Source organism: Coloeus monedula (genome assembly GCF_965178545.1).
Source record: "Coloeus monedula genome assembly, chromosome: 12".
Taxonomy (NCBI): domain Eukaryota; kingdom Metazoa; phylum Chordata; class Aves; order Passeriformes; family Corvidae; genus Coloeus; species Coloeus monedula.
The window spans coordinates 20,085,162-20,112,980 of NC_138792.1; the positions used below are offsets into that span (position 1 = coordinate 20,085,162).

The window sequence follows — 27,819 nt, forward strand, 5'->3', positions numbered from 1 at the left end:
CAATGCAACCCAGACTCAACAGTTAGAGACAGCTTCTTGATAGAAATCAGACCAAGTTCTTCAATTCATTGCAGCCAGGGCTATGAACAGCTGTCAGATGGTTGGCAATACTCACACAAAGCATACTACATCTGACAGATGCTACTTGTTGGCACTGCTTCAAAATACTTCACTGCTTTCAGTGAAATGGAAGTCAAGAGCCAGGAGACAAGATCTGCCTCTCTACTCAATGGTTAAGCAGCTATCTGGCAAGATCATTATCATCTCTCTTTCCTGCTTCTCCCCTCATTTTTAAAATAGCAGTAATACCTTCCAGCTGCAATAAATATTGAGAAAAGTAGAAGCAGCACCCAGACACACATACTCACACACACACACACACACACTCTGCTGCCATCTTCTTACCTTCAAGTGTTTCTGGACCCGCTCATTCTTCTCTGCTTCAGTGGTGCGCTCCTCCTCACTGCGGTCCTTGATGGTGGCCTCCGATCGTAACTCAGCACTGGCTTCTGCCGCATTCTCATCCTGCTCATCATCATGCTCATTCTCAGAGTGCATGGGTTCAGTGACATGAGGGGTGCTCATGGCAGTCTTCAACTCCTCTTTGGTCTTTTCTAGGTCCTCCTGCACCCTCTGTGCCTGCAGTAGGATATGCCACAGTGAGTCAGTCAGTATAATCCAGAGTGCCTGAGACTTCTCACAGAAGCACCATTTGGCACTTGTTACAGAAAATCTTGCACCTCTGAAGGGGTATATTCCAAAGCTACTCAGCCACCGCCACTTGAAAAATTCTCTGCTGGGTAACACTTCAGAGATTTGAAGAATGGTTACAGTTAATGGAAAATGGGCAACAGGCCTAATTAGTCAAAAATTGCTACATGGAGTTAGAATAAGTCACCCATTCCATGGAGAAAACCAAAGCTGCATATTTACAATAGCCTCAAGCTTGCAGGATTTGAGTCTCATGTGGAATCTAGGGCAGGAGTTTGGGTTACAACCCAGAACAAAGAGCAATTCCACAAAAAATATGCCATTTGCTCAGACTGCTTTACCTTATACTGCCACTCCTGTGCCTCGCTCTCTTTCTTCTGCCTGGCCAGCTCCAGCTGTGTGATCCTAGCTGTGAGTTCTGCCATTTCAGCAGCCTGCAGAAGAAAGGCTTTTAGTGGAAACAAAACCCAGGGTACTTGCTAAGTGAAGCATTTTGTCCAAGTCCTGAGTGAAAACACATCTTTTCAGCAAGAAGCAAGCCTTCCTGTTAACTTCAGTTCCACCAATACCTCCATGATGAAAGAGGAAAGGAAGCCAAAAAAGTTTTGCAATTAGTTGTGGTTAGGGTTTTGTTTGGTTGTTGGGTTGGTTCTTTTTCCTTCTCCCCAAAACAGAGCTACAAAACTCAGTTCTTTGAATCCAAACCACAGAAAGCAACACTTTTCTCATTATCACATACAAAAAAGGGCAAAAAGAAATACAAATCTACTGTACAAATACACTTGTATTTATGTATCTGTTCATCTACTTGAGGCTAAAAATTAAAAAACCTATGAATATAGTGCCTCACTATATTCATAGCCTGGTTTGCTTCAAAAGCTTAGATGTTTTCCCCTTTCACTATTTTCCCTACTTGATTTTTAGTTCACAAACTTACCAACTGTTCTTGGGTCTTTTGTTGATCATGGGATGCTCTCAATAGGGCCTCCTTTGCCTCTTCTGCTTCTCTACGTTCCTTAGCCAGTTTCTCTGCTTCCTCCTGAGCTCGTTTTCTCTCCTGTTCCAGCTCCAGAGCTCTGCGGGTCTGTTCTTCCAATTCTGAAAAATAGGGGAGCACATTTCAAGACACATCAAGTAAAGAATGGCAGTAGAAGAAGAAAGTCTGTCTGGACAAAGGTTTTCCTTCAGAGGGACAGGTAAATGAGGGACACAAGCAACTGTCTCCTTTCCTCTCCTTCACATTTTACCTGGAGCTGAAGACTAAAAGTCAGGCCCACCCCCAATGGATTTGTGGGGAAGCACCCATCCCAAAATTACATACCTAAGGGCAGAGAAGAATCCAGTATTTTGCTTGGGCAACACCACACTAACTCTAGCCAAGCAATTAGATAGTACATCACCACAGCAATGGCTGGTGTGATCCCTGCTACATTTTTTGACTCCTTCCTCTACAGACATGCTGGGATAAAGCTTCCAGCCAGCACAGGAACAATGGCAAAGTACTTCCGCTGCCAAGAGAGACATCTTGGCTGTTACCCATTTCTTTAATGCAAATCTTTTTCAGCAGCTGCATATGGAGGGCTTACATTCAGCTTAAGGAGGCTAAACCAGGGCCCTAACACCAGTTAGCACACAATACTAGAGAGACAAATTACTCAGAGATGCTCATAGCTTCACTATTTGAACTGTTCTCACTTAGACTTTTCATCATCTAAGGAAACACTGAAAGATTTCCTGTTACCTTGCTGAGCTTTCTTGGTTTGCTCCTCAATTTGTTTGAGTCTCTCCATCAGCTCCTCCTTCTCACGCTCAATCTTCTCCTTCTCCTTTTCTGCCAACTCCCTCTTCTTCTTTTCATTCTCCAGCAGGGCTCTGATGGAAGGAAGTCACAATGTAATTTGAAATCAACCAGCACCCAGATTGGAGCACTTAATAACAAACACAAAAAGAGCACACACAAGATATGCCCTACAGCACCCAGATAATGAGCTTTACTCCAGATGTAACCCTTTATAGAAGTGCAAATTAAAAAGCTCTGTTGGCATTCATCTCAATGACAAGCTCATAACAGCAGTGTTATAAGGGAAATCTCCACATTTCAAGGTCTGTATTAGTCCCATGAAATGGACAGACAAACCTTTAAGTCCAAGAAAGTAATGGTGAGTCACATTTGTGATGAGTACCATTACTATCAACTCATTAGACCTACTGAAGCAGAAAACAACCTGCTCTATTTTTGGCTCAAGCAGATTAAGGTGCTGCCAGCCATTTATCTAGCACATGATGCTACTTCTGCAGTGATTAGTCACACCCAGGTTACTGAGAACCCTACCAACCTTTCCATCTGTTTCTGATGTTTCTCTTCCCGAGCCTGTGCCTTCATCTGCTGCACCTCAATGGTGTCTGGTTTACGTCTGCGCATGTAGAGCTCGTGGTTCCCCATGCAAAGTGCCAAGATTCGTTTGTTAATCCGTAACCGAGGGGCATAGAATACAAAGTCCTTGGGACAAGAAAAAGGCAGCATTAGAACTGTTCTTTCAGCGTAAGAAGCCCCTTGTGTATGCACTATGCTCCCAAGACCCTGAGCTTTTTAGACTTGCCAGCCAGCTTTTCTTAATAATGTCTAATTAATTGGTGGTGGCAGTTAGACACTTCTTTTTGGAATGGATTTCAACCTGACAAACACAGCCAGGGCAGAAGCACCCAATGCATCATTGCAGTGTGCTGGGTTTCACTGTAACACATCCCTAGCAGCAAGCACACAGCATCTTAGCATCACTATTTCATTACAAACAGCAGCAGGGCTGGTTTTTCAGGCACACCAAGTTCCTGGCTTCTCCCACCTTCCTTCCCACTTCAATAATCTATACAATAGCCTGGCCAGCCACATCGAATGTAATGTCTTGGCTTATGCCAGAAAGGGTGTTAAATGTTACAACCAATGGATGAATAACTTTGTTCTGTTAAAAAAGGAGCAACAGCAGCAGGGAAATGCTTCCAAGCAGCAATGCAACAGGAATGACCAAAAGAACAGAAGGCATTGGCTAGCACAGGGAATTATTAGGCCTTAAAGATGAAAGCAATTACATTCAATATAAATTTGCAAGGAAAACAACGTCTAGCCTACCCTACAAAATGACCTAAAGCTTCTGCTTTAAGTTGGATGAAAACCGGCAAAAGATCATCCCACACACTACTAAAGCCAACACATTGCAAAAGAAGCATCCACAGCTAAGAGAACTATCCCAGATCCCTAGCTGTGTTATCAGAGAATCTGAACAGTCTTGAGTGAATCAGAAACCCTAAGCAAGGAGCTACTCCCTACCACTGACCTTAAAAGCTTAAGCTTATACTAAATTTCTACCCTCTTAGCCAGAAAAAAAATCATAATTATCACTTTACTGCCCTGAACAGGTCTCCCTGCTCACAACAGTATTAAGGCTATTGATAAAAAAATACTATGCAAAAAAACCCAAAAAGCCCCCCAAAAACCCCCCAAAAACCCACAGAAATTGTTCAGCTAAGAAGCTGAATGTTTAATAGCTTAATATGAATGTTGCTTCTTACTGGTGCTTTCTTGTCAATAGGCTTAATAACAAATTTCTTGTCATTGAATGAGATATTTCTGATCTCACTCCAAGGGAATCCAATTTTTGGTGTTAGCCTGCAGAAATGGGAAGCAAAAAGAAATAAGAGAGTGCAAAGTCATTCCAAATTCTTGACTTAGAATATAAAGCTCAAAATTATACCAAATCCACCCTCATATTTCAGTGCTCTTATGATAGTTGAAATCAGCAGACAAAATTAGTCATGAAGATGAAATATAAACATAAGAAGCAGTTTTTCAATCCCACTTTTTTTGTTTTTTTAAATGAAAAACAGAACTGGAGAATGCATCTGTGGCAGGAAGACTAGGGATATGAGTGAAACTATCTTGGAAAGATTTGCCAATTTCTTGTATTTGTTGGTCAAAAGAAGTACATTTTATGGATTATTCTAGCAATGTCAAAAACACAGCCAGGAATATACAGAAATTGTGGAGTTTAGTCAAAGATTTGAATTCCAGGAGAGATTGATTTTGAATGACTTTATATTGTAAAGGAGCTGAAGGCAATGATGAAGAGAGAGGGGTTTTTTACCTATCATTCTGCTCATAAATGTTGAGTCCAAGAGCATCTACACCCAGCCAGAGCTCAGAGCCTTTCTTGTTCTTAATGCTGAAGTAGTTCACGCCGTACATTTCCAGATCCTGTGCAATTTTCAGGTACTCCAAGACAGCATCTTCTCTGCAGCATGTAAAAAGAAAGCAGATATTCTTCTTTGAGTCTTTAAGCCATTAGAGCAAGAAGGTGCTATCTTCCCACATGGAGAGAGCAGCAACAAGCTGGCAAAGGTTCTAAGCATCACCCTAGTAGATAATTACAAACTCTGCAAACTCAGTCTTGTTTTACTAAGAACAGCCAGCTGATGTGGACCAGCAAGTGCAGAGGCAAGTGAACCTCGTTACTCAGAGCAAAATAACCTAAAGAATGCTAACTTATCCTGAAGCAAGTCACAGATTTTTGTATGCATTCATGCATTACACACTAACACTACTTTAAATACAGCAGTTTCACACTGCATCAGTTACCTTATCATTCCTCGATGTTCCTCATGCCACACCTGGATCCTCTCCTCCCACTGGTCCTTGTTAAGCTTGTGCTGCTCCAAAACCCTAGAAAGAGCATACATGGGATGTTTAAAACCAAGCACTACATATAGGCACACACACAATCACATCACTCTATACTAATGCTTCATAAAATACTCCATTAGCATGAGAGATCCCCGTAAAAATATTTCAAGAGACACAGTTTTATTAAAAGGCTAGACAGACACACAATGGTCAGTATTCAGATTTCTAACAAATGACAGATTTTTTTTTTCAGTTTTTCTTCTCATTGTAGCGTATTTTGTTTTGGAGCTTCTCTCACTACTTCTGATTAGGGTTTCAAAGTAGCAATAGGAAGCTTAAGGTTAAAGCTTTTAATTAATTGAATACTAATCTAAATGCTAAGAGTGGCACAAGGCTATATTTTATTCTGAGCATTGCAATCAAAACACCCCCTACACTTAAAAAATAATTTTAAAAAATTACAAATCCTTTAAGACAGAGAATGTCTAAGACTATGCAGGTTCACTTGCCTTTGTGGGAGCAGTTTATCACTAGCAAGGTAGCCAGACTTGTGCACATCTTTGTTGAAGTCTCCATACTTGGACTGGACAGCATAAGAAGCCAGAAGGACAGCTGTTTCTGGAGGACAATAAATGTCATCATTCAGAATTGCCTCCTTCACTTGGAGAAAGAAAAGGCGCTGTGTGATGTCCTGGATCAGCTCTTCTGCCACATCCTCTGGGTAGAACTTGGCCCGGAATTTGAAAAGCAGGGGGCTTTCTTTACGTACATCCTGTGCTGTTACCTGGAACAGAGTTAGCAGATTTTATAGCCTATATACCAAGTGAAGGGGAGCAGTTTACAAACAGGAAGACAAGCATGCACTGGAAAAAAAATTTCTCCTTTCCAATGCAGAAGGGGGTGGGCAAAAAAAACAAGGATTTTCAATTACTTACTGCTAAAATACCTCATCACTTCTCCCCACTGGACTTACACAAGGCAGTAGTTAAGACCAGTGGTAGCTAAGTTACTTTCCAGGTTTCTCCCCAGCCAAGATGCTCACATGAGCACCACATCAACATTTTACCAGGAAGGGCAACAGATCTGGCCAGGTAACAAACAGAGCTTGATGCAGGACCAGGTCAGATACCACAACTCCTCATACCCTGGGGAGGGAGTGTGTGGACACCACAATACCAATTCACTGATCTTGCAGTACTTGAGGTACATGGATAGGCAAGAACAGATCCCTGACAGAAGTATGGAGACTGAATTTGCCCCTGCACTCCCAGAGAAGAGAACAAGGACAAGCAAAATCTTGGAGCAAACATACCTTTTTGTTCAATTTTAGCCATGTTGAGAAACCCTTGGTGTCTTGATACTGAAGTCCAAAAAACCAGACCTCTCGCAAACCAATTGTCTTGACAACCTGAAAAAGAGATGATTAGCAAGATCCTCAGATGGACTGAATTTAGGTAGTGGTTTGGTCCAAGATACTCATTACTGTTCATCTTCTGTGAGATAAGAATTAGGAGAAATGCAAAGCAGGCACCAAACTTGAAAGAATATAAAGAAGTTTATTAACAGAACTAAAAGAGGAAAAAAAAAATATACCACACCTTCAGAACTCTTCTCCTCCCCCCACCTTCCTCCCTTCTCCCACTGACAGTGTAAAAAGACAACCCTTGAGATGTTCAGTCTGTTTACCACTTCCATAATAACCTTGTTCAGTCCATTTAGGAAGAGGAGTCTCTCTTGCTCATGCTATGAACACATTATCACAAGGAGACAGCCACCCACTTCCAAATATTGTTCAGTCCATTTAGGAAGAGGTCTCTCTGCTCATGTGTGAGTCCCTTCCCCCAACTTGCAGCTTTTCCCGCAACTGCTTTCGAGGGTCCACTCTTGAAGTTTTTGGGGTACAATTTTAAGGTTGAGCCGTTCAGAAACAAGAACAGAGGCCTTTCTCCTTCCCTGGGAGCAAAGGGTCTTCCTCATCTTCATCTTTAGGACTATCTCTGGGAGCATCTCTAGGAACTGAGGTTTTCTCCTTTCTCATTTGGAGCAAAAGTCCTCACCTGGTCCATCTCTCCCTGTCCAAACGTCTCATGAAATTACAGCTGTGTCAGCATCTGCCTATCTCAGTGCAGGTGTTTTTGCTAACAAGCACGAGCTGAACACTCCACCCCCCCATATCTTGATGAAATGACAACGGGATACTCTGATATATCATAGCTTCACAACAGACTTTCAGCTTTAAGCATCTCCTCTTTCTCTTCCCTCAGGTTTTCAGCTCTTCACAGCAATAAAAAGGGTTAACCTCACCTAGGCCTTGCAGCTGGAATGTGGCTTATCGAAGTGGAGAGGGGAGGGAGCCGAGCTGCTCACAGCAGGGCTGGGAGGGGGGGGGGGGGGGAGGTTCCGCGGGTGGAACAGGGCCCATCGGCTCCAGGATGGCCGTGGCTTGGCCCAGCCTGGCCCGAGCAGGGCCTGGGCCGGGCCCACTGGCCCCCGCACGGAGCCCGGAGCCACCTGTGCCAGCGCTGGAAACAAGAGAGCACTTCTGCCTCAGGGTTTCTTTTCTTAAGTGTGGATCACAGAGGCAGTCACAACTTTAAGTGGCTTAAAGAATTGTCCATATTCAAACCGGCCAGCTGATAGGTTCTGTCAGATCACAGAGGAAGCTGTAAGCACCCCTTTGCAGAACATCACTTCTGGGACTATGCTTGATAACCCATGACAATTTACCAGTGGCTGGGAACACGTTAGAGGTAAGTTCAGACAAAGATAATGCCCTGGCCACCAGCCTCTCCTGCTGCAGTGAACAGAAAGATGATTGGGCATATAAGAGGTCTTAAGTGGATGTGTGTAATATTCTTTCTTCTCCTTCAGCTCTTTAAGGCTTGTTGCTATTTATAAATAACAGATTTTTTTCAGCTACTTGTAAGCCAACATGAATAGCCAAAATACAATGCAACAGCTCTGACAGGTTTGTAACTGCCAGGAATCAGGAAGACAGCTCCATTTTCAGGTACACCCCTCACTTATTATGCAAATGTACTATTCCTGGGCAAGTCATTAATCACCCTGCTAGGTTGTGCTACTTTAAGATTTGCTCCTACTCCACTGATAGCTATGGACAGGCCTTTCATACAGCTCTTTACTGAGTAGCACCATTAAGAGGAAGTGCAGTGGGTAAATCCATATGCTATCCCTTGTGCCAGGACAAAGAGCCACCACAGACATTAGCTACACCACTATGTAAGCTCTCTCTGTAGTTCCCTAGCATACCAGGCATGCTATGTAAATAAGAAGGCTTTAAAGACATGCTGTGACAAGAGACAAGAGCCTCATGGTGGGGCAGCAAGACTACTGCAGTACAGTGCCACTGTTGGTTAAAAGGAAGTTTCTCCAAAGCCTGTTTGCTATCAAGACATCACCCTTTGTGCCCTAAAATGCCTGGGACATGCCACAGGGTGCAGCAAGCCTACACACTGAAGTTCCCCCACATCTCTCCTGAAGACGCAGGAGTTGGTCTCATACCGGCAAACAAGGCACCTACTGGTCACCTCCATTACTGGACAAGAAAGGGGAAGGAAGAAGACATCTGTCTTAAGGTTGACGTGGTTCCTAAAGTACAACACTGTCAGCTGTTTTCACATACCATTCAACTCGGGCTTGCTGAGAGCTTCCCCCTTAGAAAGGGGCTAACAGCTAGATGCAGAGACTGAGACTTGCCCTGTGAAAACCAGCTGCCCAATTGCCCAGGTCAATTGATATAATTTTGTAATGCCCGAAGGTACACTCTGTTCCCTTCTGATGTGGTCTCTACTTTGGCAAGATACATCACCAAAGACATAGGTTCCCCACAAACACATCCCTAATTAAATTGTTTAGGGTTTGGATCAGACATTTCTTCTGGCCTTTCAAAAGCAGCATTAGGGCCTTTGTTCCTTTCAGGCAGAAAAACCAAATGCAGTTTTCAGCAGAGGCATGCAATTGGTGGCACGCACAAAGAGAAAACCTACACTAGGGTCATGTGTCTATATACATCATCCCACTGGGGTTCCTGTAGTTATTCAACCTGTCCTTGCTTGAACATGAACTGGAGAGGTGGACTAGAGCCCCTGCAGATTCAGGGGAATGTAGGTCACCTGTGCATCACGCAGCAGGATGCACACGGCTAATGAGGCTTCTGGAGAAGAATCAGAGTTTGCTATGTACAGGCCGTTTTGGTCACTGCAATATAGGAAAGATATTAATCTCTAACATTAAGGTATTAGAGAGGGTCCAAAGGAGGTAAATGAAGACGAAGGGCCTTGAGGGGAAGCCCTATGAGAAGCAGCTGAAGGCACTTGGTCCATTCAGCCTGGAGGAGACTGAGGGGGGACCTCATCACAGTCTACAACTTCCTCATGAGGGGAAGAGGAGGGGTAGACACTGATCACTTCCCTGTGGTGACCAGTGACCAAACCCAAGGGAATGGCCTGAAGCTGTCAAGGAAGGTTTAGGTTGGATACCAGGAAAAAGTCTTCACTCAGAAGGTGGTTGGGCACTGGAACTGGTTCCCCAGGGAAGCGGTCACAGCACCAAGCTTGACAGAATTCAAGAAACATTTGGACAACACTCTCAGGCACATGGGGTGATTCTTGAGGATGGTCCTGTGCAGGGCTAGGAGTTAGACTCGATCCTTGTGGGTGCCTTCCAACTCAGCATATTCTGTGAGTCTGTGATTAGAAGCAGATGGTTCAAGGAGGGGAAGAAAGGCTATCCTAGAGCCCAAGGACAGCTCTGTTCTTGGAAGCATTAACATATGAATGGGATAGAAGCTCCTCACTCTGACTGCGTGGGTCTGCTTTCCTCTCTTCCACTCGACAGCAGTTTATGCCTGGGAATTCAACAGGCTGGACTGCCAGCAAGCAGCTGAAAGGCTCCACACTGTGGTCCCACACAAAAGGACTTTTATTCCACAGCAGAAGCCTGCACAGCAATAGCAGAGACAACAACAAGCTGGACAGAGAAGAGCGGAGACAGCACAGCACTCACCATCACACTCCCAAGCTGCCACTGAACTAAGGCAGGGAGGATAGTCCTCCTCCCTCCACAGCTTTAGCAGGCTATTTATTTCCATTTAGCAAGGGAAAAAGCATGGAGAAGAAACAGCTTTCTACAGCTGCAAGGAATCTGGCTGGCAGCAGCATAATTATGTCTGGGGGTGTACAGCATTCAGAGCCCTAATGAACTGTGAGATGTTCCAAAAAGCAGACAGCTACTGGTAGTGGCTAAGGCTGGAGAAGGGCTGGCACAAAGAATGGGAGAATTAAAAGTACAGTTTAACACAGACCACAATACTTAAATGTCTAAAATCTACACTCTCATCTGGAGAGCAACATCTTTCATTCATGCCAGGGAGAGCATTAAGTCAGTCCCTGGGTCTTGTTTAGAATGCTGGATAAGGCTCAGTTTACAGTGGGCAACAGAGCAGCCTTAAAATCCAGCTGTCCCGTGGTACCTTGACTAGCTACTACAAAGCTCTTAATTAAGTACTACCTTTAGCTTAAAATTCTATTCAGTAAGCCATACTGACATAGGGGAAAAGGTGCCTTTCTGGTGACTCACTTCATCCTCTGCAGAAAGTCTAAGCACACATTAGTACGGGTTTTTTACTTAGGTTCAGAGAAGAAACAGAAGATCTTTCAGGTAACCTTTTCTCTCACTCCTTCTTACTCCACGTGTTTTAGGTCTGCATAATTCCTGTCCTTCCCCTCAGCACTCACCCATCTCCCTCTGAACTATGTTCTTGCCATTGGGTGCTGCTCCACAGCAGTAGAGGGAGCCAGAAGCAGCCTCTTAAATGCAGATTTTAGCATCAAGATAATGATTAAAAATGGCTGTTATTCTCAGCCCAGGGAACACACGACCACACTGGCAAACAAGTACACATCCTGATGAAAGCACTATTTACACGCGGGCAAGACCAAAACACGCAAGTAGAGGAAAAGGCATTCCACTTGGATCAAGTTCCTGCACCAAAGGCCAAATCATCTCAGGCTATAACATGGTACAAGTGCCTTGAGTGTTGCCCTAGTTAAAGATGAGGTAGGTCTCTCTCCCCTTCTATGACAGGCATGTCAAGTACATCTGAGAGAAAACTGCCAGCTAACCTTATTGCTGGAGGAGCTCTGAACTGGTGCCACACATGCAGTTTCATATGCCAGTCAAAAACTACTTAGAATGTGGTCTTCCAGGTAACTTAGTACCCAAGATAGGCTCCACCTACAGCCACAAATATTCAACTGTTCTCCCTCCATTTAACTGGTGGATATACTTCTAATTTTCCCTTCCAAAGTGCTAAAATGCCAGAGTGCTAAACAACAAGATCTTCAAGTTTTTGAACTTATTGCAGTTTGCCAGTGACCTCTTTAGCAACAAGCAGTCCATTTTTGGTTGGAACTACTGCTTTTCTAAAAGTCAGAAAGTTTCCACATATTCCTGTGAAATTTGAAACACATTTTCATACCACTCAACCACAAGCCTTCATTACAGGAACAAGAGTTCTGGGGTTTGCTGGGGGAACCAGCCACTGTCCTGAGACTTGCTGCTTTCTACCATCAAACTACCTTAGTGAGTTTTCATTTTGGTGCTTTCACCCAGTGGAACAAGTGTTCCAGAGCCATTTCCTGTATGTTTAAATGCTGTTAGGTAGGACCCTACCAAGGCTAAAGGTTTCTCTTACACTGACCCTCCTCACAAAGCTTAGTTTGCAGGCCATGAGACACCAACCACCTTTATTCCAAACACAGCTCAACTCAGATGGAGTTAGTCAAAATTCAAGAGGGGCTTGGTCAGCTCATGCTGTAAGCTTAAGCAAACACTAAAGAAGTCTGACAAACTGGTACTCTACAAAACCACAAAATTCACTGCAGCAGATAAGCAAGAAGGAAGCTGCTAAGCATTACCAAGGTTTCTTAGCTGCATGACTACCTTGGAGGCCATGCAGCTAGAAAAACAAGGCAAGACAAGCCAGGGCACACAAACTCAGAATCTTAGGAGATCTGGCTCTTCATGAAATCTGAAAGAACCTTAAGAATTAAAAAGAAAATGAAACAAAAATAACCCTCTCAACACACATTCCACTATCTATAAAACTTAATGCTGAACATAAAATACAGCATCAGTGACTAGGTTTAAAGTGTGTAGAGACATGCTTATTGTTGTAATTTTAACGCATAGATAAGTGCACTTTTCTCTTACAAGCTTAGTCCTGACCCCAAAAGCTCACAAAAATGAGCAAAAGCATCTTAGGAAGGTTAAACACATGTTTTTAAAGTTTGAAGTGATAGCTATTTTAGTTTCTTGGGTCACATTTTCTTTAACCCGTGACTTGTCTTCATGTCTCTTAATTGGACAGAAATCACCTCTTTAAGGAGATTGGATGCTCAGTGATTCAAGCTAGAATCAATTTACCCAAAAAAAGGAAGTTTGAGAGGCAAAAGACTGTAGGGACACAATTTCAAAGCCATCCACAGCAACAAGCAACTAGGAAGTTTCACCAGACAACAGATTAATCTTTTATGCGTAGAAGACGTACAATGCAAAGCACTGCTTAGGTTTACTTGCTACTCTCCAGACCAGCTGCACTTCAGTTCAATACAGAAAAGGGTCAAAGGAGGAAAACAAGTAACTATCACTGTTGCAGTGCCTGTGCTCTGTATCCCCAGGAAAGCAATATTTCAAGGTACCTGTGAAGCAATCAGGCCTGCGGGATAAGCAGCATCCCTGACACACATAGCCCTTCCTTGAGCTCTTCTTTTAATCCATCACTGGCAGCTGAGGAATGGGAGCAAAGTTACCGTTCTTGCTAGCGAGCCAGTAAGCACTGGAGTTCAGCAACTGATGTTATGAGGTACATCAGCAGAGCTACAGAAGACAGAGAGTACAGTCCTGTCTCATTTAATCCAGGTTTTGCCCATGCACACAAGCCTAAGATATTTAAGCTAAAGCTGCACAGTCACAAGACTAGAGAATAGGAAGAGCTCTAGTACCAATCATGATGTTACTGCATATATATATCAGTTCGGGCGTATTTCTACAGCCAGCACCTTGGGGCAGAAACTACTTCCTACAAAGCAGTGAAGCATCTGCATTGTTCTGTCACTACAAAAATTCACTTTGAAATTTAACCAAGCAGGAAGGAGGAAGACAGGAACATTTCTACCTCATCCCCATTCACCTATCATTACTATGGAACTTTAGATTCAAGTGTTTTTCTCCTCATTCAGCTAAAGCCTAGCTACAAGCCTTCCAAAAGTCTTCTGAATCCTGTTCAGAGTGGGTTGGAATTGTGTGGCGTAATGAATACATTTATCTACCTTTATACACACTAGGTGGTGCCTAAATGTTACTCAGTAAAGCCAGAAAATTGTACCGAGGCAGCCATGCAGCTAGAAAGCTTGGTAATGCTTAGCAGCTTCCTTTTGCTTAACTCAGAACTGACAGTTCAAAGTGAAAGGGCACCCTAGGGCAAAAATATGCTGGATATCTTAAAATTTTTCTGTACAAGAGTCAAAAATCAGGTTTCACACCAGGAGGTCAATGTCCTGCAACAGCAAAACCATATGTCTGCTTTGTAGAGGAGCCCTGCCTTCCCTCAAAAAAGCACTGATGAAAGCAGCTCTTTTTTTAGAACCAGCATCATGCAGAAAATACTAGATTATCATCAAGTCCAGGGGCACAACATGGCTTAAGGGAGCTAGAAAATAAACAGAAGTAACTTTGTTGTTGTGCACCCCATCATGGGACCCCAGAAACCTAAGGATAGAAACTGAGGCAGAGTGAACAATGACCAGCCAGAGAGCAGTCACAGTGTCAGCAGGGACAATAGCACTGGACTATCCCTTTACAGGAACCAATACACACAAACAGCTCAGTCACATGAAACATACTGGATATGTAACAGCTGACAATATATTTAAAGGTCCATCCCTTTCCTAAAGGGAGCAAGTTTAATGTCAACCAGACCTTTTAAAAATAGCAAATGCTTAAAACTAGCTTCAGACACATTTTTTCCCCCATTTCCAACTTCACCTACAAATCCAATTTAGGTGAAGTAAACACTGCCTCAACTTAGAAACTCAGTTCTGTAACAGCATTTGTTTTCTCCCTTGGCAAAGTGTTTACTGTGGAAAAAGCAAAACAAAACTTCTATTTAGACAGGTGCTGTGTGAAACACACTGAAGGGAGGAAAACGTGCAGCTGTCCAAGAGCATGATAAAGGAGTGAAATCAATTACTAGACATGAAGAGCTGCTATACTGGAAACATGACTGGATGCTTCTCAGAGACAAACTGATGAAGCCCAAGTCTGCCACCAATGTCAGTTTGCAGCAGAAGCCGCAGATGACCTAGAGCTGACTGAAAATATCATGTGCAGATTAAAAATGTTACTGATGTGAGTAGTACCATTTCTTAGCACTTGGTGCTTTGCTTGGATAATAGCAGAAGCCAGATATTGAAAAATAATCATGGGAAGCATCCACATGAAGAACACCTCCTTCAAAAAAAAAAAAAAAAAAAAAAAAACCAAAAAAAAACCAGCTCATTTTTTGATGAACTTGAGGACATGACACATGGGCTTCATTGTTAAACACTCTCATGAACTAACTGGCTGAGTTCCATGTTGCACACATGGATTCTGGACAGAACTTGGCTTTCACTTCTATCAATCCAAGCCACACAGGGCTAAAATATGCAGGAGCTACTACACAGTAAGATATAGATGGCTGAGAACTACACTGCAATTCAGAACTTTTTTGAAAGCCTTTCTACTTTTCCGATTATGAAAGGTTGCTCTTTTACTAAACCTTCGAATCTCACTCCATTCCCTCCATTTCAGGGCTGTGCTGTAAAGAGCAATATATCATCTAGTGTTGAATCATCCAGCTGAGTACAAGAGAAAACAGTAGTTCGTGGTTAAAGATCTAAAAAAAATTAAAATCTAAATTATATTTGCTGGCCCCAAATGAAATAGCTGACTTCAACGGGTGAATCAGCCCTTAATTTTCTCTCTTCCTTATGATAGGTACTATGTAGAGCTAACCCCAGAATGCTTAGCTCTACTGAACCACACCCAAATCTCTGACATATCTGGTCTGGCAGTTCCTTCATCTTGTCATTAGTCCAAGATTCAATTTGCATTTCTTTGAGCTATGAACTTACTGTTCCCATTTTTCTCCAAGGAGCAAATCCATGGCCAATTACAGCAGAGGAACACAGTGGAGCCTGTCAAAGTTTCAACTGCTGCAGCTGATAATGTCTGTCATCTGCTGCTGGAGCTTTGGGCTGCACATGCCTCCCTGCTTCTGTTTGGGCCAAAGCAGGAGGAAGTTTGCCTAGCCAGTGAATGCAGGGGAAGGCTGAAGTACCCCATGCAGACAGCCCAACACAGTATGGTACATCACTGCTCTTAAGGTTTCCCTCAGGGCCTGATGGGAGTACAGAATCACTTCACCTGCACTTAAAAATTGCAGCAGCATTTGAAACCCAGCTAAGCCTCGCCTGATTTAAAGACCAACAGCCCTTTGGAATCACTTACACACTGCTTGCAGGTAAGTCAGCCTAGCTTACTAGGTCCCCCATAAGACTTATAAACTAAGACTGCAGATATCTACTGCTTTCCAATTACCATTATTACGAGCCATAGCACCAATTCAGTCCACTAGAAGAATAGCTCCTAAAATGTTCTTGGAAATTAAAAAATGCAGTAGTTTTGGGGAAAAAAAAAGTACAATTTCTTACTGTGCTGTGTTCTCTTGAAGCTATTACATACAGTGACACTCAACCTTTGAAGTCTTTTAGAAATTATTTGCTGTTGCCTCAATAGAATTACAATGTTTTTACCAACTTTATATCTTCTGGAGCTCCATCACTTACCTGATCAAAGAGTTGCTTCCCTGTGGTGTTGGGCTGGATGGCAAACTCCAGCTCAGCATCCATGGTGGTAACACGCACACTGATCTGGAAGACAGAAAAATGCATCATTACAACACATGCTCTAAGTGATGCTACCCAATAACAAGAACTAACATCTGCCCAGGACCAGGAAGCAGGTCTCAAGCCTCCAGGAACTTCACTGCTAGCAGTCACAAAGTCATCTGCTCCACCATCATGGTACTCACAGTTTTCCTGTAGAATATAACTTTCCTATTTTGCAGTGTGTTTATCCTCTCTGGTCCTACAAATATTCACATGTACTGACACACATGAGAGCCATTTATATCTTATGAAGTTTAATTTCCAAAGTAGAGCATTCTGTTGTCTTTCACAAAAGTAGAGATGTTCCAAAACTTGGTGCACACAAGAAGCCATCCAACCCTTTTGTTTGAAGGGCGAACATCAAGGAAGTTCCCAGAAGCATTAACAACTCAGGCCGCTACAGAAGGCTGGTCAATAATAACAATACATTTCCAGTCTTTTTGAGTATTTGGAGAAGTTATAAGGCACAATCCCTGACATGCTCCAAGGGCTGTGGGTATGAAGCAGACAGGATGTAAGGATGCTCTCACAAGCTAACACAAAAAGGCTGCATGCTGAACATGAGAACACTTCCCATAGCAGTAGAGCTGCCAATACTGCTTTCCAATTCTTTCAGGGAGATGAAAGACCTCTAAAGACTGCAGAAATTGTTTAGGTGTTATTTAAAATTGCAATCAAGATTTCATTACTATACTAGCCTTAGATGCAAGACCATGAATAGTCTTCCAGAAGAAATGTTATATGATGCACTATTTTGACAGGACTATCTCACCATCACATTTTTACTTGTGACATGAAAGTGGCCAAGGGACTGCAGCAAGGGAGTTTGCAGCTTCATCCCACAGAAGCAGGAAGACATACACACATTTCATTTCTCATGAAGCACGTTAAACAGCAGAGGCATTTCACCTCAAATGCTAATGTAAAACATTGCTGATCCCTTTCAAAACTCCTGATAATTACTGGGAAACATGATTTAGATGCCTGGGGCTAGACAGAAACAGTCCTGGCCTGAAAGCAGATGCCTTAACTTTAGGCCAGGGAAAGTGAGGTCTCTTGAGTACACCAAGCTGCCTGAGAATCCAATTCTATTTGCATGCCTATCAATTGAAAAAGGTAAAGATATTTCACAACTTTTGAACACAACATGTACATAGTAAAACAGCTTTATTTAAAATATTTTTCCATCAAAGCAAAAGTTCAAGGCTTGAAGTTGTACAGACAAGATACTCACAGTGCACCAAACCCCAGCACACAGTCCTTGCATTAACAGTTCTCTCTCTTGCCAAGTCATTCACCTCAGATCAACAAATCCTAATTTTTTGTTCTTCAGTGCAATCAATCCTATTAGTACACTCCACCAGGTTTCCAGTGGTGAGGGGTGGAGGGAATTACACTGTGAACAGCTTTAAGAACAACTCAAAGTCATATTTAGACTATAAGCTAACTGCATGACACAGGAGACCAAAAAAGCAAGAGTAAGCAAAGAAATATTCAAGGAACCACATAATACTGATATAATCACAGACGGTTCTGATTCCTGTATTTCTACCAAGAATATGTACAGATTTCACATCTTGTTTACTAAGAAACCAGACTTCAAGAGAGCTAGAACCAGGGGGTTTTTCCCTATAAGCAAGAAGTGTTCTGCTAGTTAAATATAGGTAAGTGCCAAAAAGAGAGACCACTAACTACATCCAAATACTTTTTGAGGTTTCCCAAAAAGCCTGCTTCAGACTAGGCACACCACTATTTTGTATTTGATATCCTCAAATACAAACCTGAAGGCTTTCTTGTTTTAAGTTAAGCTAAAAATTTGGTAAGGTTAAAGGTAGGCTTAGCACAGCTAAGCTGAAGTACACATAAGTTGAAGTTCTAGTTGTTTCATGCAAAAGGAATGCTATTTAGACATTACAAGAACAAAGATATCATGAACAAGTATATCAGGAATAAGTCAGTTTTGAAGCCCTCTAAACCTCCTGACACAATGATGCCAAACTAAGGCAAAACCATCCCACCACAGTAGTAGCAAGGAAAGAACAAATGACCTAAGCTTGTAAAAATGAAGCTCTTTTTTAAAATTAGCAGCTTTCAATAGCATGCAGATGCCTTAAGTTCTCTTAGTACATACCTTCCCAAAAATTATTCACTTCAAATCCTAAACCTTGACAATGGGCTAATTTCACAGTGCATTGGTGAAACAAGAATCTGGCCACTTCCTAGAAGGGCTGAATGCTCCTCAAAACAGCTTTGCTACTTACACTCGGAAGCAAACTCTTCTAGCAGAAAGAGTGCTGGCTTGTAAGCCTGATTTGCCGTGCATACCCACCAGGTGAGAGCAAAGCTGTTCATAAGCTACACTCAGGTATAAGAAGGGTTACATTAAATGAGCCATTAAGTTACAGGTTGCATTTTGTTAGCTTTGGAGTATTTCCTGTTCACCTAAAGCATTAATGTATCAGCTACCATGAAAGAAAAATAGTCTTTTTGCTCCACTCTTTATGGACAAAGCATAGTTGCTACTCTTACCAGATATCATCTGCACAGGTGATTGAGGGCCAAATATCTGAGCACCAGAAAACTGAACATAATAATTCATAATTCATGCAGAATATTTATCAAGACTCACATCTTTGTTAGCACAATAAAATAAGGCCCCATGCTGGAACCAGCAAAATTCCTTCACTGTCAGTCACTTAATACCCTTAAGCTATCTGATCTGATATCATCCTTCAATTAATACATTCAATAGGAAGATTTACACATTTCTCCTCCTGCCCCCAGAAGCCCCCTCTGCTCAAGATGAGTAGCAACCTAAGGTTTAGGAGCAGCAATGTCTTGAATGGGTTTGCACTTGCAACTTCAGCCTGATCTAAGACAGCAGAAGCTAAGATACCACAGGAAATAGGCTTGTGCTTTGGAGAACCACACCCCAGTAGTGCTGTTTCCCCAAGCTGAACACGGTTTTAACACATTCAACAGCACACTGCTGTGAACTGTCAGCAGAACGAGCCGAGGAGAGCACATCCTGGGCTGTGCCAGTGACATTTTAACCATTAGTTAGTTTGAACCATCAGTGGTAATTTAATACTTGGCTGAGAAGCTAGTTTGCTATAAAACTGAGCTTTGTTAAGGCTCATTGGTGTGAAAACAACACACAAAGAATTTTTTTTCCCCATATGCTACTAAGCCAGGGTGGTTTTGTTTTTCCAGCTCACAACAGCTGGCTCAAAGTGAGGTTTCTACCATTTCAGATGGTGGGAGGCACTGATCTTAATGTGCTCTGTCTGCAGCTCAAACAAACTACAGGAACAGATCTACAGACTGCTATAATCTGTACCAGACAAGTACATGTCAGGCACTGCATGTTTACCTTCTTCCTCCTCATTCATTTAAAGTCTCACTTAAGTAAAACCACCTTACTAAGGTATTCATAGCTGAGTACCGACCAACACAAATGTTACATACAGGAATAAAAATGCTACAGCAAAACAAAGCCAACATAATTTAGACTCATAATTTAAACTTTAGATCGTCATTTAGACTCATTTGTTTCGTTCCTTCAGAGTTACTCTGCCAAAGCACTTTTAAACCATTTATCAATCTAGTTTACTACCACTACTACTACTTATTCTAAGACAAGCCTCAAGATTCATCAGCATTAAGCTTTTAGATTTTGTATTTCTAAACCATCTCAAAAGGTTTTCCTAGATTTGAGGGCTGGCATAAGCCTTGGCATGCTTATAATTTGGGTTGCAAACAGAAAAAAAAGTCAATAAGGTATCCAACTTTGGACTGCTGAGCATATACAAATTTAGCTCTTTCAGTCCAGACAGGTAGGGCGCTCACTGCTGAGAGGTGTGCAAGAGAAAGACATGGCACACCAGTGATTCAACCACAACTACCATGGCAGCACTCATCCCCAAGTATACTACATGCCTATTCCAAATATTCTGTTACTAAACATCTATCAAACTTTCAACTCTCAGGAGGTGTTTTTAGAATGCTTACTGGATTTCATCAACAGATTTAGCAAAAATACTATCCCAAGGCAGTAATTTGTACTCAAACTCTGTTTAAAGCAATTAATTATATTTTTTCATCACAGCATTTATAATATATCTGCTGCAGCACACAAATATTTGCAAGTCTCTAATTCTACTTGGATCTTAAACTAACAGAAGTTTATTGTAGTAGGTGGCCTCTAGTCTTTTGTCTTTCCATCATCATTTAATATCCTCTCATACAAACACCTAGTAACACTATATGAAATGCTTCCAGATGCCATTTTGCACATTACAAGAACATTCAACTATCATTTTTCAAATTTATACTCACCAAATTTAAAAAGCATTCAGAAAAAAAAAGTGCTCATATTTAACTGATTCCTTTCATAACAGCTACAGGAAAGAGATAGAAAACTAGCAACCCTTCCTCTTCTCTATTTGGGGAATTACCATAGTTCCACCACTCTAAGTACTGCTAAAGCTTGCCACTGCCAGAGCATATTAAAGAGCTTCCTGCTGCCAAGGACAGTATTGTCAAGTGTGATACCTCCTGCACAGACAGAACCTCTTGCATGGAAAGAGATACTCTTCCAGCCCCAAAGCAGCTGCAGCCAAAGAAAGCTCCCTTTGACTAGCAAAAGCTTTCCAAAGGTACAAGCCACCCCTACCCACCTCCTCCCATGCTGTTCAGCAGTCTACAAGAGACACACTTAATAGACAGTGGCACCAGGTACCTATCTGCAGCATCTTTTCAGGTATTTTAGTATTGCCCATATACCTTCAAGTCTCACTTTCTACCCCACTGAGATTCCAAACAATTTTACTAGCAGCAGTAATTGTATCTTCAAGGTCTCTGAATAAGCCCTTCTAATAGTGTGCTATAACAACTTCCTGAGATGAAAATGTGTAGCTGCATATGGCAGGACAAACAGGAAGGACTGATACTGTCACGCTCAGTAACGGATGTATTGCTTGTGCTAATGCCCCAGTGCATTGAACAGCATGAAAGGTAGAAAAGACAATTCTGTTTGTCATAAGTTGAGACAGGAATAGAGTACTAGGAAATTCATGTCAGAATAATAAGTAGAGTCAGCACAACAGAGTATCGACCTCTACAAAACCCTGACCCTGAGCTAAAGCTTCTTTCCTCCCTGCATTTCCTGTATGTGAGAAAGCTGTTATACCCTGCTGGGCTGTAGGCTTCAAGCTTCAGGTATTCCCTGCTTCCCAGGTTAAAGGCAACAAGTGGACTATTTCTGGAGAAAGTAACATAGGGAAAACTTGTACTTTATTGCAAATTTGACTGTTACGGAACAGAAGCAAGCTCAATGAAAAAGACATTCCAGACCAACCTTTACAGCCTCTGCACTAAAAGGAACCAGTTTACCCAGCAGTTACTACACGTAAAGATACTAGACCAATACCATGCACCAGTTCCAACAGGTCTGACCAGGGAAGCACATCAAATCCAGCCAGAGTTGCATGAACTAAGATCTCATAAAGCACCTTAATAATCTAAAAACCTGCTCAGTTTTGGCTTTTAGCAAGATTAGCAGCAATATGGTAAGTTTAACCAAAATGTGTCCCCTGTTCCTCAGAACGGGCAAGTGAATTCTGGAGTATGAGTGCTCTGCAGCGCTTCACTTTCCTTCCCCGTGCACTGGTCAGCCAACATGGGCCCACTGCGAAGACAGCAGAGCTTTGCATTGCCTCAGGGGGGAATCAGAGGTGATGCCCCACACCTCCAGCACCAGCCATACTCACAGACATCTGGCTCCTTCCCGAACGCCAGCACCCCACTGAAACAGCCCTGGGTCCTCTGTGTCAGGGTGAGGCTGGGATTGGGTCATGTGAAAGCGCTTGCAATTTCTCAAAGGATTACACTTAATTAACCAAGCCCCCTTCCAGCAGTCTTAAAGGGCCTTTTCATACCTCTAAGCTCATCAGGGAACAGAACAGTAGCAGGGACACCCCAGGAACCACACTGTAGGTACCAGAGAGAGGTTAACCCTCCCAGCAGCTCCTGGGAGCTTTCCAGCTCTCTCTACCATCCCCATCCTGCTCTGCTGGAGACACAGCACTTCTCATTTGACTGGAGCACTGGGCAGGCAGGAAGACCACAGACAGCATCCCATCCCACCCCACTATTTGAATAAAGCTACCACCCAAGGAGAACACTTGCCATGGTACTTCTGGTACCAGTGAGCCAGAAGTAGTAGCCACATCCTATAGAGTATGTGGCTTTCTTTTGGTACCTAAGTATATCCTGTAGCAGGAATGCACCTTTTAAAGCATGCCTAATGATTTTAGCATGGAACCTGAAGACAGAGAGCAGTGAAGGGGCAGCTGCTACTACCCAGCTTCATAAAGCTGCTCTCCTGTGAGCACCAGCAAGCCTGGTCAAGGAAGAATTCAGGCTAAATCTAACTAAATTTTTGCTCCCATGGTCTTATTCCTTCCTTGTGAGGGAGCAGGGCACCAAGCCAGCTTGGATTCAGAAGCTGCTGTGGAGCCACACCTGAGCACAGTCACACTAGAGCTGTATCCCCACCACCAGCAATTGCTCTTAGTCTCCAGAAAAACCAGATGGCTCATGTGGGCAACAAACCACAGCACCCACACAGCTTCAGTAGCCGTGCTGCTGAGGACAGGAAGAGGAAGCAAGCCAGAGCACCAGCCTGCAAGACCAAGAAAGTTCACAGCTTTGAGAAATCTGCTTGCAGAAACTGGATGGAGAAAGGGTGGAGGCACCAGCACCTAAGAAAGGGTGGAAGCACCAGTGTCTGGGCAGACATGCCCTGTGACAACTGGGGCATTCAATACCCCACTGCACCAGAGACACCAAGGGATGCTGCCAGTGCTTGCCCATAGCTTCCAGCAAAACTCACCCTCATAGCACCAATTTATAAACATGGGGTAGGGGGGAAACCTAGTTACAGCACCATCAGCCATTAAAAAGATACGCTTTCCTATGTGAAGCTTGGTAGGGCAGAGAATTTCTGCTTTACCTAACAAAGCAGTTCAAAATAGACCAATTCTGTGCCATGCCAACTGCATTTCTGTAACAGGTTTCTGACAGGGTTTACAGCAGTTTTATATGCAGTGGTTGAAATCCTAGCCCTGTTCTTGAAAAGGGTGAAGAGAAGAAACTGGCTGAGGTGATTAATGAGATTAGCTCACTTGGTTAGAGCATGGTGCTAATAACATACAAGGTTGCAATTTCAATCCCCATATACACCATTCACTTGAGGGTTGGACTTGATGATCTTTGTGGGTCCCTTCAAACACAGAACATTCTCTGTGTGTGTGTGTGTCTGTAACTAAAAATCTGGTACAAAATATAATGCTAAAGCAGTTTCAAAAAAGGAAACCAAGTTATTTATTCTAATATAATCCCTGTCATACTGTAGTGTCAGAGCCCCAGTGTATTTGTTTGACTGTTAATCTCAAAATACTCTCCTGTGTTAATTTGTACTGCTCATCTCACAGTGATGAGAAGGAAAATAAAATTCTTCCATACAGCAAGTGGTAATCAGGAATGCTCCCATTTAAAAAAGAAAAAAAAAATAAGTTTCCTTGATGGCAGCTTGCTGTTGTTGAAAAGGCAATGCCTACAGAGCACAGCAACACAGCAGTACTTTGTTGCTTATCTGGTTCTCAAGACCAAGTGTGAGAAGCCACAACCTTCCTGTTTAAGTCCTCTGCACATGATTGATACCTGGTATTCAGAGAGGCCTGAGCAGAGGATCACTAAGTGGAGTTGGAGGGGATTGTCCTTGCAGGACATGTTTAGCAGTCCAGAGATCAGTTATTCATATCTAGTCAGGGAGTCTACTTCAGACAACCTATATAAACTACAGATTCCGTTTTTCTCTCAAGTGGTGGAAAATCAGATTTATTTCCCTCAAGGACAGTTTCTTTAAAAAATAAGGTCTTCAAACCACATTCACAGAGTTCACAAGAAAACTTCGAAAAAGCCTATTCCTCATGCAAAGGGTCTGTTGTTTGCAGTTGCCTTACTTTAGATGCCTTCACTCGCTAACGTGGCCCCAGCTTTGCAGCTTTCTCACAATCAATGTTTCACTGCTCTGGAGACACCTTCCTGCATCAGTACCAGTGAGCACACACTCATAAGAGCACTGCACAAGCATGCAAAGCCAGGGCTGTGCCAATGCTGGCTCCATAGGGCTGGAGAACTCCACATTTTAGAACTCGGGAGGTATCATTTACCCAATTTAATCAGTGATCTGATTTGGGCAGGCAACCTTTTCAGGAATAGAAGTTCTACTTTATGAAAAGACTACTACTAAGTTATTAATTCAAAACAAATATTAAAATTCCTCTACCACCTACACAGCATGGCTTCCAAAATCATTAATGTTTCCAGGTTACAACTACTTAAATGTAATTCTTCATTTTTCAACCAGTCACCTCCCACCAGTGGTGTTTGAACACCATGGCTACTAGCAGCTTGCCATCATCTCCAGAGGGCAAACAAGTTTAAGTTAGAGGAAAGGAGTTGCAAGATGAGAGTACTAAGCCAGTAAAAGCAGCCAGGGGTGGATCCCCACATTTACAGTCAAGTCCAGATACTTGTATGCCACTTATTACACTACTTACTCCCAACCTTGTGCAATGGATCAACTCCTGTATTCTTGCCATTTCCTTTTCCATAAATAGATTCTTCATGCACCTCCCTTTGCCTTCCTGTAGCTGTTCCAAGTAATTAACATTGCCGTTTTCTGTTTCTTTAGAGACAGTTTGAAGAAGCCCTTGGAATAACTATTTTTGTACCTGTTTTTTGAGCTGCTTAGAGAGAACATCCTTTACTAGTCAAAACCCAGAAGGAAATTAAAATATCATGGGGAAAACCCCCAACCCGTTTTCCGCAACATCTGGATCAGGAGGTAAAACCTGAAGCAAAACATAGCAATGTGTAGTTGCCATCATTCAACTTTTACAATCTGTGCAGCTTTGGGTTTTGTTTTGGGCAGAGGTTGCTTGTTTTGTAAACAGCTTTTTTTTGTGCCTGTTAGAAGGGCTTTTCTCTGGAGAAATATACACACCTATTACAGCCTCTACACACTAATAGTAGGGTTTGCAGTTGTACTTCACATGTCAGAGCTTAACCACATCCCTTGCTAAAGCTCTTCAACCTAAGGGCAGTTAGCAGGCAGTGGGCATGTTTGAATGCCAGCAGTAGTATGAGTGACATTCCTCACAGCTATTGTGTGCTCCTCCCAGGCAATCCTACTCACAGGTTACAAACAAGTATTTTGTGCCACCCGCCTTATGTTGTAGACCAACAAAGGTGTTACAATCCTGGCTGTGACTGAAGTCACTCAACCAGCAAAACAGTCCCTGCACTCTCTCCCACCATCAGAAGCACTTCAGATTTTCTGAGAAGGCTCTTAGATGGCAACTTCCCCCCCCCCCCAACCTCCCCTTAGTCCAGTTCTTCCCTTTCCATCCTCAAGCCAAGGAATTTCCCAGAACCATTTAACGGTTGCAAAGACCCAGTTCTAGGGGCTGATCAATCAAGACAAGTAGCCAAGACATGTTCCCAAAGAGCCAATCAGCTTTCCAAACATAGCATCCAGTGAATGTCTGCCAAAATCACAAGCACATACTTCACTGGAAGGAGCTCAAAGCAAGATCAAGACAGGATGCTAACAAGACAAGTGTGACTTGCATTGAGGCATCACATGTACAGTAAGTACTTGAAGTTCATGAGCTAACAGACTAAATACTCAGTTCGTACATAAAGGTCTCTAAATTTGCCTGCAGTTAAGAATTGTTTCAGAGGCAACTTGGAATTGAGGGTAAATAAAATCACTACACTCCAACACTCTGCTAATCATTAAAGACACTTTCCACAGGGAGGAAAGCATGAAGATAACTGCTGTGACCAAGCTCTTCCTTCTAAAGGACTCATGTTTAGATAAAAAGTCAGAGCAAGCTTATCTGTTTCACATGCTTCTCTCTGTCCTTCAACCAAGAGACTCCTAGCAGTTTAACTCTGTTACAGAGAGGGGAGCTGAACACAGGGCTGCCTGTTCTAGGCACCCAGAGCATGGCCTGGGTGTGGCACATCAAGTTCTTGGCCAGCTCACAGACCCCACTGAACCTCTGAACAATGGCCAGACTTCTAGGAGCTAGAACACAGTCTTACTGTGGGATCTGACTGCCCAGACTATGAGCCATCCCTCCAAATTTAACTACACACACAGTCAAGTATGAGCTAGAGCTGTTTCATCATCCTGTGATTTTCAGTTTTATCATTTCCAGCATGCTAGACAAATCCTGCAACTTCCTTTCAGTACAGGGTCTCATTTAAGCTGGCTGCATTTTCATATATATTTAAGTCATAGTTCCGTAAAACACAGGATTTCCCCTAAATGGCTCAGTTCTACACTTCTTTTTAATATTCAGTTTCCCCACCCATATTTGCTTCCCTCACCACCGACCTATTTTAGATTTTAAATAGTTCTGGTTGGGACTGTCCACAGTTTATAAAAGACCAGCTTGTGATTGCTGAAGTATACTTGGTTATTTCAAGCTCCATCTAGTTCAAGCATTTGAGCTTTCCTAATATAGAGGAGAGTAGCTATACCACCATGACACAGAACCCCATGTTCCAAAAGGTTCCTGAAGGGGTACAGACCTGCACAGGAGCTGAGGAGAGCAGTGCCAGCACATGCAGTCTCTGTATCCACCACCATGGGAAGCCATCCTGAACAACCTGCACCTTCCCAATCACTTCTCAGGGTTCATATTTGTACTCCACAACTACACCACAAGTAGGAATTCAAAAGGATGAATCAGGGCGGGAATAACTCTTCTGTTATTTTCTCGAGCAGAATCATTTCATTGGTCCTGTTCACTACATTTACACAGGGGCACTGCTACAGGCCATAGAAGAGAAAGGGCAAGATGGCTTTTCAGGGACAAGATGGACCAAACTATTGAACCACTCTTATTCCTCACTCCCAGGCATACCTGCTGTATCCTTTGCAGCAGCTCTGATACACAACCCCTCAGTGCGATTCACCCCTCATCAAGCCACATATACACATGCCATTAACCCTGTTTTCTGTTGAACTATGGAACAGAACTGACGCAAAACTTTACAGTGGCAGCAAACCATCAAAGCTCTCAGGCAAGCAACCAAGTTGATTTAGTTCATTCAAGGCTGCAATTAAATCCACACTCTTGAGTTCACATTCATACACTGTTTGAAGTTGGGCTATTTTAGAAAGAAGGCCTGATAAACTTCAGCTAACACCTGAGACCTAGATGCATTGATGAAGACATTGCTGAATGCCCAGGAATGTTAGTGGTCAAGTAACACTAACATAAATGGACTTCTTGCATCAAGTGCGCAAGAGTAATTTCCTTACATGATTTGCAGTTT

The 27,819-nt window shown here is 42.7% G+C and overlaps 1 protein-coding gene across 1 annotated transcript in view; it reads right to left on the reverse strand.

Annotated features, from left to right (window-relative positions):
• The window catches only part of MSN (moesin), a 43,207-nt gene that overhangs the window by 3,856 nt on the left and 11,532 nt on the right, over positions 1 to 27,819 (reverse strand). The window contains exons 2-12 of the mRNA XM_082289400.1: positions 16,297 to 16,380; positions 6,699 to 6,794; positions 5,896 to 6,170; positions 5,342 to 5,425; positions 4,851 to 4,997; positions 4,279 to 4,375; positions 3,048 to 3,211; positions 2,453 to 2,583; positions 1,649 to 1,809; positions 1,053 to 1,145; positions 406 to 639 (exon numbers count right to left, since the gene is read on the reverse strand). Of these exons, the coding sequence (XP_082145526.1) occupies positions 406 to 639; positions 1,053 to 1,145; positions 1,649 to 1,809; positions 2,453 to 2,583; positions 3,048 to 3,211; positions 4,279 to 4,375; positions 4,851 to 4,997; positions 5,342 to 5,425; positions 5,896 to 6,170; positions 6,699 to 6,794; positions 16,297 to 16,380 (1,566 nt within the window). The remainder of the gene's footprint in view (positions 1 to 405; positions 640 to 1,052; positions 1,146 to 1,648; positions 1,810 to 2,452; positions 2,584 to 3,047; positions 3,212 to 4,278; positions 4,376 to 4,850; positions 4,998 to 5,341; positions 5,426 to 5,895; positions 6,171 to 6,698; positions 6,795 to 16,296; positions 16,381 to 27,819) is intronic.